We start from the raw sequence: 15,654 nt of genomic DNA, 5'->3' as shown, positions 1-15,654 counted from the left end.
AGTGGGCAGGCCTGTGCCCTGGATCTACCATCCCACCAGGAGTCATAAAGAGCTCACTGAGCTGTTATAGTGATCGAGGGAAAGGACTGGCTTTGGCCCTGGCTCCATCACCACTGTCCTGGGTGCCCTTGGGCCCATCTTGCACCCTCTCTGAGCTGTCTTCCCATCTGTATAATGGGAACAATCCATCCTCTACCACTCTTCAATGTGGAAAGGACACACAGGTCCCGCATCCATCCATCACTGGGCACTGAGAAGCATTATTCCAAAGGCGAAATCCTGGGCCCCTCCAATGAGGGGTCTGTAGTGGGTTATAGAGCCGTCTAACCAGCCCAGCCCTGCCTGAGCCATCCCAGGCCCTCTCTGTCCTGTCCCGGGTCCAGGTAGGGTCAGGTAAAAGATGTCAACCCTCCAGGAGACTTGCAGGCTCCCAGAGGATGAGCTCGCATCCCAAATAAGGCCATGACTTACTTGGCTCTTGCATGGTCTATGTGTCATTTTGTGTGGCAGAGCTGTACTCATCCTTGATTGGGAAATTCCACTTCAAACGTGGAGAGCTCGGGGCTTGCTCAGGGAGAGTAAACAGAGGGCAGTAAGGACAGCCAGAGGCACCCGGATGACCAGGAGAGGTCAAGGTGACCGAGGGAGGCCAGGATGACAGGGCAGCCAGGATGATAGTACACAACCTCCCTGCCAGTCCACTCTGTTGCCAAGATCCCCTGCCCCCAGAGGCTCCTTTCACCTCTTTTTTGCCAAAGGGAACATTTTTGCCTTTTCCAGATCTGGCGCACTGCAGTCTGACTGGGGCAGAGCCAGGAGCACGCGGAAGAGGGAAATGCAGAGAGAAAAGGACAAATGGCCTGTCATCTCACTAAGCCTTCCTCCCTCCCCAAACTCCTCTCCCTTCTCAAGCAGTGATGGGGGAGCGGGGAGAAGAGAAGAAACGGCCGCTTAAGAGAGCCCCTAGACCCTGCAATGAGGACGCATAAGCATCTCGGGCCCCACGAGAGAGGCACACGGGCCGCCCGGGCACAGGGACCACCTCGCGGAGCGCCCAGCCCTCCGAGTGACCCGAGGCTGCCTCTCCTCCGGGCCAGGCTGTTGGTCCTGCACAAACAAAACCTGGTCAGAGAGAGGGACGCGAGCCAGCATCCTGTGCAAACCCCACGCCTGCCACTCGGCCCCGCCCAGACAAGCCCCGCCCCAATCCCAGCACCTGCCCTATCAGGTCCCTCTGTGTAAGCCGCGCCCCGGGCTCCACCCGGCTCCACTCACACGCAAGCTCCAGCCCCGCCCGCCCCAAGCCCCTCCCAGCCCCACCCCCAGCCCCCACTTTGCCAAGTGGCTCCCAGAGCAAAGTCCCAAGTACACCACACCCACGCTCCTGCTGTGCCTGGTCCCCACCCTCCGCCTCCTAAAAAGGATTCCCCAGCAGGGCTGGAGAGTCCTGTCCGGGTAGAGACGCAGGGCTTGAAGCTTCCTCCTGCTAGAGCCCCCTTCGTGCCAACTGCCTCCAGTCACATCCCCACGCGGGAATCCCCTGGCCTCTGGGCCTTGGATCCTAGGGGCGCCTGAGACCAGCCTCCCCCTTCCCAGCCTGGTAGGGGTGCGGGGGCGGGCGGTGTGCTGAGTAAGGCCCCAAAGCATGACGAGTACAGCACTCCCCTCCCTCCCCTATCCCCAGCTGCGACACTGACCCAAGACTTCCCATTCCAGGGAATTTCTCCCAGGGAAAGATTCCACTACATCAACCCTATGGGGCCACAGGGAAAAGGACATGAGAGAAAGCAGGTGAAGGACGGCGTAATGCCAGGCACGTGAGACACACTCGCCACGCGGTTGTTAAGCAGCAGTCAGGAGCCCTCACTGGGGGCCAGGGACGGTTCTAGGCACCGCCCGGTACCCAACAGCACCGCAGGTTGCTGTTATGAGCACCCTCCTCATACGGCTGAGGCAGCTGGGGCGGGGGGGGGGGGGGGGGGGGAGGGTTGAGTGGCCTGTCACCAAACCAGGGGGCAGCAGAGGTGGACTGAGAAGCCAGGAATTGGGCTCCAGAATCCATGAACTTGGCCCACAGGCTCTTCGGCCCCCAGAGGGTGGGCACCCAGGTGGGAAGGTTTCACGCTCTTCCGCAAACTCAGAGCCCAGCACAAATTCGCACTGGTCAACGAATGCTTAGTATTCTCCATCGTAAAACCAACCAACCTCAGGTCTGTATCCAGCGACAAGGCCAAGAACAGGAATGAGGGGCCATTCTGAAAACTGGAGAAAAAGCAGAAGCACCCGCTGGTCAGAGCAGAGAGACGCCCCCCCAGCTCGCCGGGCGGAAGGTTGGAGGGTTCTTTACCGCGTGTGTTAGATTCCCGGGGCTGCCGTGATGGACCACAAACTTAGTGGCTTCAAACAACACAAATGCATTGTCGTACAGTTTGGGAGGTCTGAAGTCTGAAATGGATGGGCAGGGCCGACTTCTTTCTGGGAGCTGTAGAGGAGAATCTGTGTCCTTGTCTCTTCCAGGTTCTAGTGGCCCATCTGCATTCTCTGGCTGTGGCCACTGCTCCACCTTCAAAGCCGGCAGGCTAACACCTTCAGATCACTCTCTCCGCTCACCTTTTCTGTCTCTCGCATGCCTGCCTCCCTCTTTAAGGACTTAATTAGGCCCACATGGACAATCCAGGATAATCTATGTCAAGTTCCTTAAATTAATTACATCTGCAAAGTAGCTTCTGCCATTAAGATCACATATACACAGGCGTTGGAGATGAGGACACAAATATCTTTGGGGGGCCATTAGTCTGTCTACCATACTGTGGGAAGTGGCCTGCCCAAGAGATAGGACCTACAGACAGTGTGTAAGGTTTTCCCAAAGAAACCAATGAGCCCTTCCCTATAAACTGATAGTGAAACCAGTAATCACTGGTGCCCCCCCCAACAGAGTTTGCCATCAGCTCTTAGTACTGCACTCTTCAATAAAATAAAAATAGAGTCCATGATCTCCAGGGAACGTTTAAACATGAAAGACGAGGTGCCAAAACAAAATGGAGAAAGGAACTCAGAGGAAACAGATCATGCAGGGTGTTGAGGGAAGAAGCAAAATAGCAGAAGACAATGCCTTCTGATGCCAGGGTAAAAACGATCTTCAACCTAGAATCCACACTGTCAATTCAAGACTGAGACTAGATAAAGAAAAGTCCTCAAAAACAAAACAAAACCACAATCCAACTACCTCCCTCCCATTCACTCTTTCTCAGGAAAGTCACAATACCAAAAACCAAGAAAGAGGGGTTTTTAGTTTTGTGAGAATGTCTGAGGATGAATTTGTGAAAAGTACATAGAAAATTAAGCAAATGAGAAAAACAAGGCAATGAATAACTAGTAAAAACAAAGAGCTGTCCAAGAAGGAAATGTAGTCAGAGTTTACCCTATTTCTTTCTTCTACCCTGATTTGTCCTCCTGCATGAGCCCATCCCATCCCATGCCTTAAATGCATTGTGGAGTCAGTGACTCCCCCTCCCCTATTGTATCCCATCACCTACCTCCCTACTGAGCTTCAAACTCTGCTATCGACCTGACTTCTTAAAAAATCTCTCCTTGGCTGTCTAATAGGCTCCACAGACCTAGCATACCATCAGCAGAGTCCCTGCAGTCCTGCAGATCCTGGCTCCAAAACTTCATTCCTCTCCCAATCTGCTCTGCCTCAGGAATTATAACCCCATCCACCCAGCTGCCCAAGCCAAAACCCGAGGAGGTGTCTTAACCCCTCTGTTCAACCCCTCATCTCCCACATCCTTTCAGCAATCCTGTAAGTTCCAACCTCTAAAATATCCTCCACCCACCCAATTCTCTCCATCAACCCTGCACTCTCTCTGACCCCGCAACCTGTTTTCTACAAGCCCTGGGGGCCTGCCGAGGACCCTCACACAGGGTGGCTCTAAGTAAAATCCAAGCTCCCTTCCATGGCGTCTGAGGTCCCGCCCCACCTGGACCATCCAATCGCTCTCTGTCCCATTCACACTCACCTCCTACTGGCTCCTCAACAGTGTCCACCTTGTTCCTGTTTCAGAGTATTTCCTCTTACTCTTTTTTTGCCCCAGTTTGAGAAACAATTGACAAACATCACTCAATAAGCTTAAGGCATACAGTGCAATGATTTGATTTACATATGTTGCAAAATGGTTACCCCAATTGGTTCAGCTAATATTGCATTCACTGTTCTCTTGACCCAGAATGTCCTTCTCCATGGTCTTTGCATGGCTGCTCCTTCCTAACATTCAGATCTCAGTTCTTTTTTTTTTTTTTTTTCTTCATGGAAAGAATTTTATAATCGAGGCAAATGTATGGAAACGACCAAAACGAATTTCAGAATATTCCCTGTGGATGTTATAGAATTGTCTTGACCGTTTTTGTAATTTTTCAAATACTTCTCAAAAATTTCAAGTAACTTTGAGCATGTTGACTCACAGCAGGAAAACCAAACAACTTGCTTTTAACTTCCTTGACTTTTCTGGACAATTTCCAAGGAAACTCTGGCTTCAAGTATTGGAAGGGGTTTATCCGACTGATGTCTGAGAAAAAACAAAATTAAAATTGAACAACTTGCTTTTTTCTTCCTTGATTTTTCTGAACAACTTCCATGGAAACTTTCGCCTCATATAGTGGAATGGGTTCATCCAACTGAAGCCTAAAAACACCACTTGACAACTTCTCCATCACATCCTTTAAGATACAAAGATATTTTCCCTGTTGTACATTTGACAAATTCCAAACTTCATCATTAAGGAAAGCCACCGTCGCTCCCTTGAGGAAAAGGCAATGGCTATCTGGAGGATCCAACTGCAGGTTTTCTTCTGTTGTTACCCAATGGCCTCCAACACCAAGAAGTGTGATGATATCATGTTTATGTGGTAGTAGTTGTAATTTTACAGCTGGTTCATCATCTTTACTATATAATCTCACTCCAGCATCTAGGACAATATCTACTCCCAGGCCACCTGTTTCTTCTAAACAGCTTTCAGCAACATGGGCTTTCCCATTAGATACATCGATGACTCGGGCTAGAGAAGGCCTAAGTCTTTCAAGGCATTGCTTGTCTTCGAGGCTGCCTGCTGTGGAAATCACTTTGGCTCCTCTGTGGTGTGCTAACTGAATAGCTATCATACCAAGTGCACTTGCTCCATCCATTATCAGCACGGATTTTCCAGAAGAGAGATGAGAAAGATAATGCAGAGCTGTATAGGCTCGCACTCCATCCCGAATGGTTCCAGCGGCTTCTGTCCATGTAACTTTTTCTGGCTTGTGAACCAAGTAATGCTCGTGCACTCTAACAACTTCACAAAGCCCGGGGTCTTCAGAATCTAGTGGCAGAATTCCAACGACTTCATCATCTGGTTGAAAGAATGATACCTTGTTTCCAACATCTAACACAATTCCAGCAATTTCTCTCCCAACAGGAAAGAACTCTTTCTCCATCTTCATTTCTGCTAGAAGCTTTGTATTTATCTGGCTCAGAGCACAAGCTTTAACCTGAAGTTTCACATAGTTATCCTCTGTAACAGGAAGATTTTCCCTTTCTTGAAATACAAATGTTATTTCTTCATTTGTAGAACTCTTTTGAAAATATAAGCCTTTCATAGTCCCCTGCCTCCGAGCCGCCCCAACCGCCTGCAACTTCGCCACCGCCACCGCCACCGCCCGCCACCTTGGAGTCCTTTTGCCTCAGATCTCAGTTCTAACAACACCTCCTGGGTGTCACCTCTTGGAGAGGACTTCCCAGACCCCATGAGCTTCCCGTGGCCACTCTCTGAAACAATCTTATTTCACTGTCCCTCTTCTCACCCCACCCTACATCACTTCCAGAACATTCCAGCCCTAAGGGCTCAAGAACCCTGCATGCTCTGTTCATTCTATGTCCCACTGTACCCCAAAGCTTAGATAGCACCTGCCACCTAAAAAAGTACAGAACCAAGGGGCGCCTGGATAGCTCAGTCGGTTAAGCATCCGACTTCGGCTCAGGTCATGATCTCGCGGTCCATGAGTTTGAGCCCCGTGTTGGGCTCTGTGCTGGCAGCTCAGAGCCTGGAGCCTGCTTCGGATTCGGTGCCGCCCTCTCTCTCTCTGCACCTCCCCTGCTCGCATTCTGTCTCTGTCTCTCTCTTTTAAAAAAATAAAATAAACATTAAAAAAAAATTTTTTTTTAAAGTGCAGAACCAAAACAAAAAACAAAAAAAAAACCCTGTAAATAATCTTAATCAGGAGTGAGCAAACATTTTCCTGTCAAGGACTGATAGGAAACATTTTAGTCTTTGAGGATGACACGGTCCCCACACAGCTACTGGATTCTGCCATTTCAGTCAAAGGCAACTATAGACAACAGTAAACACATAGGCATGGCTGTGTTCCAATAAAACTTTACTAACAGACACTAAAATGTGCGTTTTATACCATTATCATAGATCTTCTTTTGAATTTAAAAAAAAAATTTATGTTTTATTTTATATTTGAGAGAGAGAGAGAGAGAGAGAGAGAGAGAGGGAGCAGGGGAGGGGCAGAGAGAGAGGGAGACACAGAATCCGAAGCAGGCTCCAGGCTCCGTCCGATCTGTCGGCACAGAGCCCGACGTGGGGCTCGAACCCACGAGCCGTGAGATCATGACCTGAGCCAAAGTCAGACGCTTAACTGACTGAGCCACCCAGGTGCCCCTGGATTTTTTTTTTCTTCAACCATTAAAAATGGAAAACCTGGGGCACCTGGGTGGCTCAGTCGGTTAAGCGTCTGACTCTTGATTTCGGCTCAGGGCATGATCTCATGGTTCTCGAGTTCGAGCCCTGCGTCAGGCTCTGCACCAGCAGTGTGGAGCCTGCTTAGGGATTCTTTCTCTCTGCCCCTCCCCCACTCACACGCTCTCTCTGGCGCTCTCCCTCCCTCTCTCTCTCTCTCTCAAAAATAAACGTAAAACATAAAATAAAATGGAAATGGAAAACCCCTTCTTAGCTTGTGGGCCAGGTGCTGGGCCAGACTGGGCCTGCGGGCTATACTTGCCAATTCCTGACCTGAAGAACAAACATTAGGGGGATGGTTTACTAAATTATGGAGAGCCGCATGATGCAAGACTGTGAGACTCTTTAAAATGACAGTTGGGGGGCGCCTGGGTGGTGCAGTCGGTTGAGCGTCCGACTTCAGCCAGGTCACGATCTCGCGGTCCGGGAGTTCGAGCCCTGCGTCGGGCTCTGGGCTGATGGCTCAGAGCCTGGAGCCTGTTTCCGATTCTGCGTCTCCCTCTCTCTCTGCCCCTCCCCCGTTCATGCTCTGTCTCTCTCTGTCCGAAAAATAAATAAACGTTGAAAAAAAAATTTTTTTTAAATAAATAAACAAATAATAAAAATAAAATGACAGTTGGGACAAAGGCAAAAAACATGGGAAATGTTTGTGACTCGTTCGGTGAAAAATAGCACAACACACAAGGGGATGAACAGCTTGATGGCGACTATGCAAAATTATGCAAAAGCCTGTGGAGGGCGGTCTGCACAACATTGAAACAGCCGGGCTGAGTCAGCAAATCACGAGGGGCGCAGGGGTGCTCATCATTATTTCTACACGTTTTTCTTCAAGAACCAATACAACAATTCTTGGCTCCTGGCATAAAACGAAACTTCGGAGGCCGGGGGACGCAGCACGGCCGGCGACTAAAGTAACTTTTGGGGGCATCAGGCAGTTAAGCGTCCGACTTCGGCTCAGGTTGCGATCTCGCGGTTCGTGAGTTCGAGCCCCGCGTCCGGCTCTGTGCCGCCAGCTCGGCCAGCAAGTGTCCCGTGGGCGCCCCTCGGCCTGCCCGCAGGCCCGGCCCGGTCCACACAGGCTCGAGACGAGCTCCTCTGTCCGAGGGACGTGGTCTCGGAGCCATAGGGCAGAGGCGCGGAGGCCAGACCCGTCTTCTCACTGCCCTGTGCCTCCGTGTCCTCACTGGAAAAATGCAGCTAACCAGCATGCCTCTGTCACAGAGGACAGTCAGGGCCAAAGGACCGGAGAGTTCTAAAGAACCCGGCTGAGAGGGCAGGCAGGAAGTTCCGTGTGCGATTCAAGAAGTCTGGGGGACACGGAGTGACCCCATGAGCCAGCACTTACGCTCCCAGGCACTCGCCCAAGCCGCGAAAATACGTTCATGTCAAATCTCGTCCCGCGGCGCCTGGCTGGCTCTGTCGGCGGAGCACGCGGCTCTTGGTCTCGGGGTTCCGAGTTTGAGCCCCACGTTGGGTGTGGAGCTCACTTAGGAAAATAAAACAAAATCTTTAAAAAAATAAAGAAAACCTGTGCACAAATGCTCATAGCCGCACGATTCATGACAGCCAAAAAGTGGAAAAAATCCAAATGTGTACCAACTGGATGGGTAATTCATTACGAATGGATAAATATGGTGTCGTCTATCCATACAAAATAGTATTCAGCCCTCAAAAGGGATGAAATCCTGACGCGTGGAGGAAGCTCGAAAACATTCTGCTCAGCGAAGGAAGCCAGGCACAAAAGGCCACACGCTGGGTGATTCCATTTATACCAAATGTCCAGAATAGGGAAGCCATAGAGACAAACAGGTCTGTAGGGACTGGGGGGGCGGGGCGGGGGGCCGCTAACGGATGCGTACAGGGCGGAGGGAGGGAGAAATGGGGGAGGGTATCAGCGTCTCACCGGGACACAGTTTCCATCTGTGACAGCCACACAACAGTGTGTATGCAGTAAATGCCACCGAGTTGTCCCTTTTAAAAGGATTCAAATGGCAAACTGTATTGTCGTTTATCTTACCACCAAAAAAAGAAGGAGCGGCAATCAGGTCCTCCGACCGCTGTGCCCCTCAGTGAAGGCTCCGAGCCAGTCTGGGCGAGGACTAAACACAGGTCTTGTCTGCACAGCAGTTAAAACAGGTGACTGACGCTCCTCGGGGCCTGGGGCGCAGTGGGGCGGGGGCTCCCACACAAAGAGAAGGACATCCAAGGGCGCCTGGGAGGCTCAGTCCGTTAAGCATCCAACTCTTAACATCAGCTCAGGTCATGATCTCTCGGCTCGTGGGTTCAAGCCCCGCATCGGGCTCTGAGCTGACAGTGTGGGGCCTGCTTGGGATCCCCTCTCTCTTCCTCTCCCCTACTCGCACGTATGCTTTCTCTCAAAATAAATAAAATAACCTTTAAAATAAAGGGGGGGGTACCCGGGTGGCTCAGTCACTTATGCGTCCAACTTCAGCTCAGGTCATGATCTCACCATTCGTGGGTTCGAGCCCTGCGTCGGGCTCTTTGCCGACAGCTCAGAGCCTGCTTCAGATTGTCTCCCTCTGCCCCTCCCCTGCTTGCATGCGTGCTCTCTCTCCCAAAATAAATAAATAAGCTTTAGAAAAAAATATTTCAGGGGTGCCTGGGTGGCTCAGTCGGTTAAGCGGCCGACTTCGGCTCAGGTCACGATCTCGCGGTCCATGAGTTCGAGCCCCGCGTCGGGCTCTGGGCTGACAGCTCGGAGCCTGGAGCCTGTTTCAGATTCTGTGTCTCCCTCTCTCTGACCCTCCCCCGTTCATGCTCTGTCTCTCTCTGTCTCAAAAATAAATAAACACTAAAAAAAAAAAAAAAAAAAAAATTTTTTAAATAAAAAAAAGAAAAAATATTTCATGCAAAAGACTGAGAGATAGAAACGGAAGAGGACAGAACTAGAAACTGGGCCCAGACCTGCCACACGCCTGGGAGGTGTTCCGGGAAGGGGACAGAGAGAAACCACACAGGGGAGAGCAATCAGGAAAACAGTTTCGGAAAACTCCCCTGGGCAGAAGCAGGGAAAGGCACTGCGCTAACCACAGAGGGAAGGACCTGAGTCACCGTCCCAGGGACCACCGTCAGCCCTGGCAGGACAAAAGGGACACAGAGGGTGTCCAGAACGCGGCAGCTCACGGGACAGGCCCCACAGAACAGGGGGCACCGTGTGGCCTCTGAGATCAGGCAAGAGGCTGGTTTTGGAAGGACCAGAAGAAATCTGGGCAGGAGACAGCTGCCACCGCTGGGGGGGTGGGGAACGCTCGGAGGGCCAGGGAAGAACAGGACCCCAGTCCCTCGTCCCAACTCCATGGGAACAGCCAGCGGCCCCGGGGTGAAGACAGGGGAACAATGAGGGGGCAGCGCCGGGACCCAGGGGGCAGGTAAGCACCTGCTGAAGGCCTAGCAAAGAGGAGCTGCTGGCAGACGGGTGTGGAGTGTGGGAGAAAGAGGGGGGACAGGATGACTGCAAGAATTTGGGGGATCTGGAGGATGAGATTCCAGATCTGGAGGCCGTGTGAGTGTCCTGGGGCAGCTGTACCGGGAGGCTGAAAACAGCAGTAATTCCTTTGTTCCTGGCTTCCGCAATCCAAAGGTGTGGGCACGCCCCCTCCAAAGGCTCTGCAGGGGGTTGTGGGGGGGGGGTGTCCTTCCTGCCTTTCCCAGCTTCTGGGGACCCTGCCTTCAACTTCACATGGTCATCCCCTCCTCTCGTGTGTCTGTCCTCTGTGCATCTCTTACAAGGACACCTGTCGCTGGGTCGAGGGCCCACCGGCCTCCAGGATGATCTCTCGAGATCCTTCATTACCCCTGCAGACCCTTTCTCCAGGTAAGATCACATCCCCAGGTTCTGGGTATTAGGACGTGGACGTATCTTTCAGGGGTCACCATTCAGCCCACCACCGAGGGGCTGACAGATGAGGCCGCACGGATTCGGACACGCTGGGTTCGAGATGCGTCTTGAATATCCAAGGGGAGGTGTGAGTAGTTCTTCGCTCGGCGTTGGGGGCAGACAGCAAAGCCGATCGTCAGCGGGGAGCCCCGAGGCTGGGCGCACAGCGGCTCAGGCCCAGTTTGCGGGACACGAGCCCGAGATGGAACTCCAGGGCGTGGGCTTTATTGGGAGAGGCCACTGGGGAGAAGACGGAGGGGAAGCAGGGTGGGCTCAGGGGGAGCTGGCTGGAGACCAGGGCCGTCAGCCTGACCCCGCGGCAGCTCTGGGGGACAGACTGTCCCTCCAGTTGTCCCCCCGGAGGCGAAGGGCTAGTCAATCTGCCCGCGCCCAGAACCCACGAGCGTGGTAACTGGCTGTTTCATACGACAGTTTCGGGTCAATTTATTACGCGGCTGTAGTAAGGGGAACAGCCTTTCTTCCTGTGACGAATCAGGGAGTCCCGTCCCGGCTGCCAGGTTCAGTGTGAACCTGGCTCCGATCCGGGCTCAGAATCGGCCCTTTTGCGGTCCCTGTCACCCACGGCAAAACGCCTCCTGCTTCTCGCCACACCAGGTACCTCGCGGGTCCACGCCGCTGACCGCCCTGCTCGGTGCCTGGAAAAAACACGGATGTTTATCTTCTTTCGAGTGTGGCTCTGTGTTTTTAAAACTTTCCCCACCGGCTCAGAGACGGGGGTGGGGGGGCGGTGCCTCTCGGCATAAACCAGCCATGTCACCTCGGCCTCCTGCAACGCGGGCTGCCCTCCTTGACGGGGCTGGGGGCGCCCCCGGCGTGGCCTGAGAGCCCCGGGGCCCCACCGATAGAGTCCTTGGCGGAGGCCTCGCCCGGAGCACAGCTGAGCGGCCGCACGGCGGGAGCGAGGGGCAGGACCACTGCGGCTCCCGGGACCCTGCCCCACGACGCGCTGGCCGCCCGCATCAAGGCGTTTTCCCGAACATTTAGAGAGCGAGCTCGCACTCTGGATGGGGTCTGCCGGGGCCTAAGGGCGGGGAGTGGGGGAGGAAGCCACAGGCTCTGTCCTCTCCACGCGAGGAAAGAGTGCGAAAGGCACGAGGACAGACCAGAAATTCCCTGTGCGGGGTCGGCGGTGTGATCCCAGCCCGGCACCCGCACCCCAAGCCCACAGCCGGGGCCGCCAGCAGCCTCCAGGGCAGCGCCGTGCAAACCGGGAGCTTGGCACCCCTTCCTCTGAGTGGCGACAGCTTGACCAGCAGGCACGAGAGCTGCAGCCCCCAACTCGCCCCTAAAGCCCACCCTGCACGGCCTTACGTGGGGGCCCGCTGCTGTCTACCCCAAGAGGTGACAGGCCAGCCGGGCCGGGACCACCCTGCCTGCTGATGCCGCGCTCCGGGTGAGGGCTAACGTGAGGAGCGTCACAACGGAGGACGGTCTGGGCGCTGCATGCCGTGGGGGGACCCTTGGGCGCGTCTCCAGGTCCCGACTTCTCTGTCTCGTTTCGCGAAAAGAACCCAACCGTGGCTGCCCCATAGAAGGAGAGTCACTTGTGATCTGGAGCAGGTCCCAAAACGGTAGTTTCCAAATACTCCTTGGTCACCTACCCCTCTCGACAACATAGACATAAACTAAACACCGTGGCCAGGCGGGATTCATCCAGGAGTTCAAGGCTGATCTGACACGCAAAAATCAACTAATGCCACAGGCCATATTCATACAACCGAGGACAAACCCCATCTCAACAGGCACAGAAAAAGCATACGATGAAGTCCCAAGTCGATTCACGATTTAAAAAATAAAAAAATGTATAAACGTGGGGCGCCTGGGTGGCTCAGTCGGTTAAGCGTCTGACTTCGGCTCAGGTCACGATCTCACGGTCCGTGAGTTCGAGCCCCGCGTCGGGCTCTGTGCTGATGGCTCAGAGCCCGGAGCCTGCTTCCGATTCTGTGTCCCCCCTCTCTCTCTGCCCCTCCCCTGTTGGCACTCTCCCAAAAATAAAACATTTTTTTTACAATTTCATAAACAAGTAAATAAACAAAAACTCTCAGCAAACTAAGGCCGGAGGGAAACTTCCGGGCCTGATAACTACAAACGGGTACGAGGGAGTTGGGTGGGGTGACGGCTGGCAGAGTTCACGTTCACGGCGTGACCATCACACCTTCAATAAAGCCGCACACCAGGACGGCTCGCTGGCCGCTGAGGGCAGGGCCGGGCGGCCGGGCGGCCACCAACAGAAGGATCCTCGGACCGGACGCCCCATCCCCAGCACAATTAAAAATCTGCCCGCCCGGATGAGAAGCCTGCTTACTTAGTCCGCTTTTCGTCCAAGCAAAGAAGTTTCCAGACCAAATAAGGCTGCAGCTTTTGCAGTGCTCCTGGCACAGAACACAGTTCCTTTTAAGTGCCAGGTTATAACTTGGGCCTAAAAGGTCCCAAAGCAGCACGGTGCCCGTCAGCCCACTGGTCCCTCCGGGTAACGCTCCAAACAACCCGGGTAAACACAGAGTGGGCAGCCTGGGCCGCCGGCAGGGGGCGAGGCTGAGCCCTGCTGTTCCGAAGGAAGCCCGGCGAGCCCGCGCGGAGGGCCAGGGCTCGCTGCACCCACACCTTCTGCCGGCAGCTGACCAGTGCCTGGGGCCCTGGGCGGAGGGCTGTGTGTTTCACCTCACCTTTGCCGCAGCTCTGCGAGACGACAAGGACGGCGGGCGCCCCCTGAGCACTGAAGCACCAGGCACCGTTCTGGGGGCCTGGTGACCTTCAAGCAACTAACTCGTCTTTGCAGCAACCCTGGGAGACGGGTCCTGTCATTTACCCACTTTACAGATGAGGAAACAGAGGCGTGAGCCACACATGGGGTGAATCTCGAATGAACCACACCCCCGCCCCGGGACTGACACACTCCGAGCAGGGGCTCCGTTTCGTGCCACGGTGCCCCCTCCCCCCAAAAGAAAAGGCAGGGCTCCCGGCTCGGTGCCTCGGAGGAGAGGAAGCACGCCCACCCGGAAGGGACCCCTCCGCTCCAGGCTGCTCCCCCAGGAAGGGCTGCAACCTGCGGGTTACCGGCAGACCACACTCACTGGCTAAGATGTCAGGCTTGGCACGTTGTTTCCTTTCTGGGGGCTACCCTGTCCGGGCCAAATGTAGGACATTGTCCCAACAAGGTCTCTCTGGGGCGACAAACAGCAGCTTTACGCGTTGCAATGGTCAACTCTGATATTTCAACGATGCGTCAAGACCAGCTTGAATGGAGGTCAGCGGTGGAGGGTGAAGGCTCTGGGGGGGGGGTGGGCATGGGGGCCACAGCGAACCCCGTGCCGGGCCACCGCCACGGAGCCTGCTAACCCACACCCGGGTCTTGCAACACGTGACGCTGCCCGTCGATCATCCTGTGGGCCTGTCGGCACGGCTGGCGAGGTGAAGACAGTTCTCAACCCCGTGAGCTCATCGCCGAGGAGCGGACAGGCTCAGGGAGGCGGGGACTCGCGGAGGCCTCCCACGACCCCAGCCCAAGCCCCGCGGCCTTTCTTTGAGCTCTTCCTGGCAGGATGGCTCACGGGAAGACCACGTGGGTGAAGGTACAAGACTCGCTCCCTCTCTAAGGAGCAGAGGAGTCCTGATTCGGTACCGCCTCCCTGCTGGGGCCGGGTGCACCCAATGGGATACACAAAGGCACGACGGGACCGGCAAAGGTCATTCTAGCTGCGAGTGACAGAACCTCAAGACAGACTGTTTTCAGCTGAGAAAGGAGACTAGTTCAGGACACCGGGAAGAATGGGGTGGGGGTCAGGTGCGGCTGGATCCAGGCGCTCAAACAGTGTGATCGTGTTCTTTCCCTCCCCCAGTTTTTGGCTGGTTCCGTGTCGGCCTCCTCCTCTCCTGCGGACAGGCTTCCTGCAGGTGGGAGGCTGGCTACCAGCCACACCCTCAGGAACAACGACCAACATCTCTCTCAGCATCTGCGTGCGGAGCGCAGGCTAGAACCCTGATGCTCCCTGGCCGGACTCTGGCCCGTCCCTGTACCTGGCCTCGCCGTGGCCGTGGCCACAAAGACAGGAAGAAAGAGCGAGCGTCCTCAGCAGCCAGGAGAGCGCCTCTGTGCCCGTCAACAACGGTGAAGCAGCGGGTCGTGTGCACGGAACTCCCCACCTTGCGGTCATCTCCTTGCCTGCCGCCAGCCACGGGCTGCTGGGGGCGGTGAGGACTGCACCCGACCGTCCTGCGTGTGGGAACGGGCTGTCCCCACGAGACGGTGGCCCAGCACCGGCAAAGCAGAGTGGCCCACGTACGCGGGCCTGGCGCCGAAGACACAGGCAATAAACGTGCTGAGTAAACGGCGTTGGGGGGACAGCGGCACGGGGATAAGGCCCAGGAGGCCCCTGAGGACGACGCAGACATCTCGAACGCCCGGTCAGGGAGGCCGAGACGTGAACGGCACGCAGGGCCAGAGAACGCGAGGTCTGCGCGAGGGGGGCCGAGGGGCCGGTGGAAGGCAGGCAGAGGATATCGCGAGTCGGGCAAGAGCAGGTGGGTGGACGTGAGGGGGAGGCAGCTCTGAGCCCACAGGGCAGACCCCAGGCCCCCAGGGAGGCAGCATCTCTGGTACCTCCCTCTTTCTTCCCTCGGGGGGCAGCCGCTCTGCCACGGCACTGCCACGGAGCCCGGCCTGGTTCCCCGACCTTCCCGATTTCAAACGCTCGTTCCAACCGGTAGAAAGGCAAGTAGAACGGGGATTTTTTTTCCTCCTCCTCCTGTCATCTGTTAACGGGACAAGCTCCCCCACCCCCACCCCTGCAGTGGCCCTGCGCGTCCCCCTCCTCGCTCAGAGTGCAGTTCTTGCCTTCTGGAGGCCAAGAGCTGACAGCAAACGTCAGCTCACCCTGAGCTCTGGGCCCCTCGCTCCACGAAAGAGACGCCGAGCGAACGGGACAGCACGTTCCCCGTGAACACGTAACAGACACCGGG

At 55.1% G+C, this 15,654-nt stretch overlaps 1 protein-coding gene across 1 annotated transcript; it reads right to left on the bottom strand.

The window, feature by feature from the left end:
* Positions 1-3,799: 3,799 nt before the first annotated feature.
* On the bottom strand, positions 3,800-5,689 carry LOC124504830 (quinone oxidoreductase-like protein 1). Its single transcript, XM_047070411.1, has one exon. It carries the CDS (start codon positions 5,629-5,631, stop codon positions 4,582-4,584), a length of 1,050 nt encoding a protein of 349 aa, XP_046926367.1. The 5' UTR covers positions 5,632-5,689; the 3' UTR covers positions 3,800-4,581.
* Positions 5,690-15,654: the final 9,965 nt, after the last annotated feature.

Source organism: Lynx rufus, unplaced genomic scaffold (assembly GCF_022079265.1).
Source record: "Lynx rufus isolate CCGP_SWC_20201006 ecotype Redwood Valley unplaced genomic scaffold, mLynRuf1.p SCAF_9, whole genome shotgun sequence".
NCBI lineage: Eukaryota > Metazoa > Chordata > Mammalia > Carnivora > Felidae > Lynx > Lynx rufus.
The sequence above is the reverse complement of the archived record's forward strand: the minus strand, read 5'-3'. Positions and strand labels throughout refer to the sequence as shown.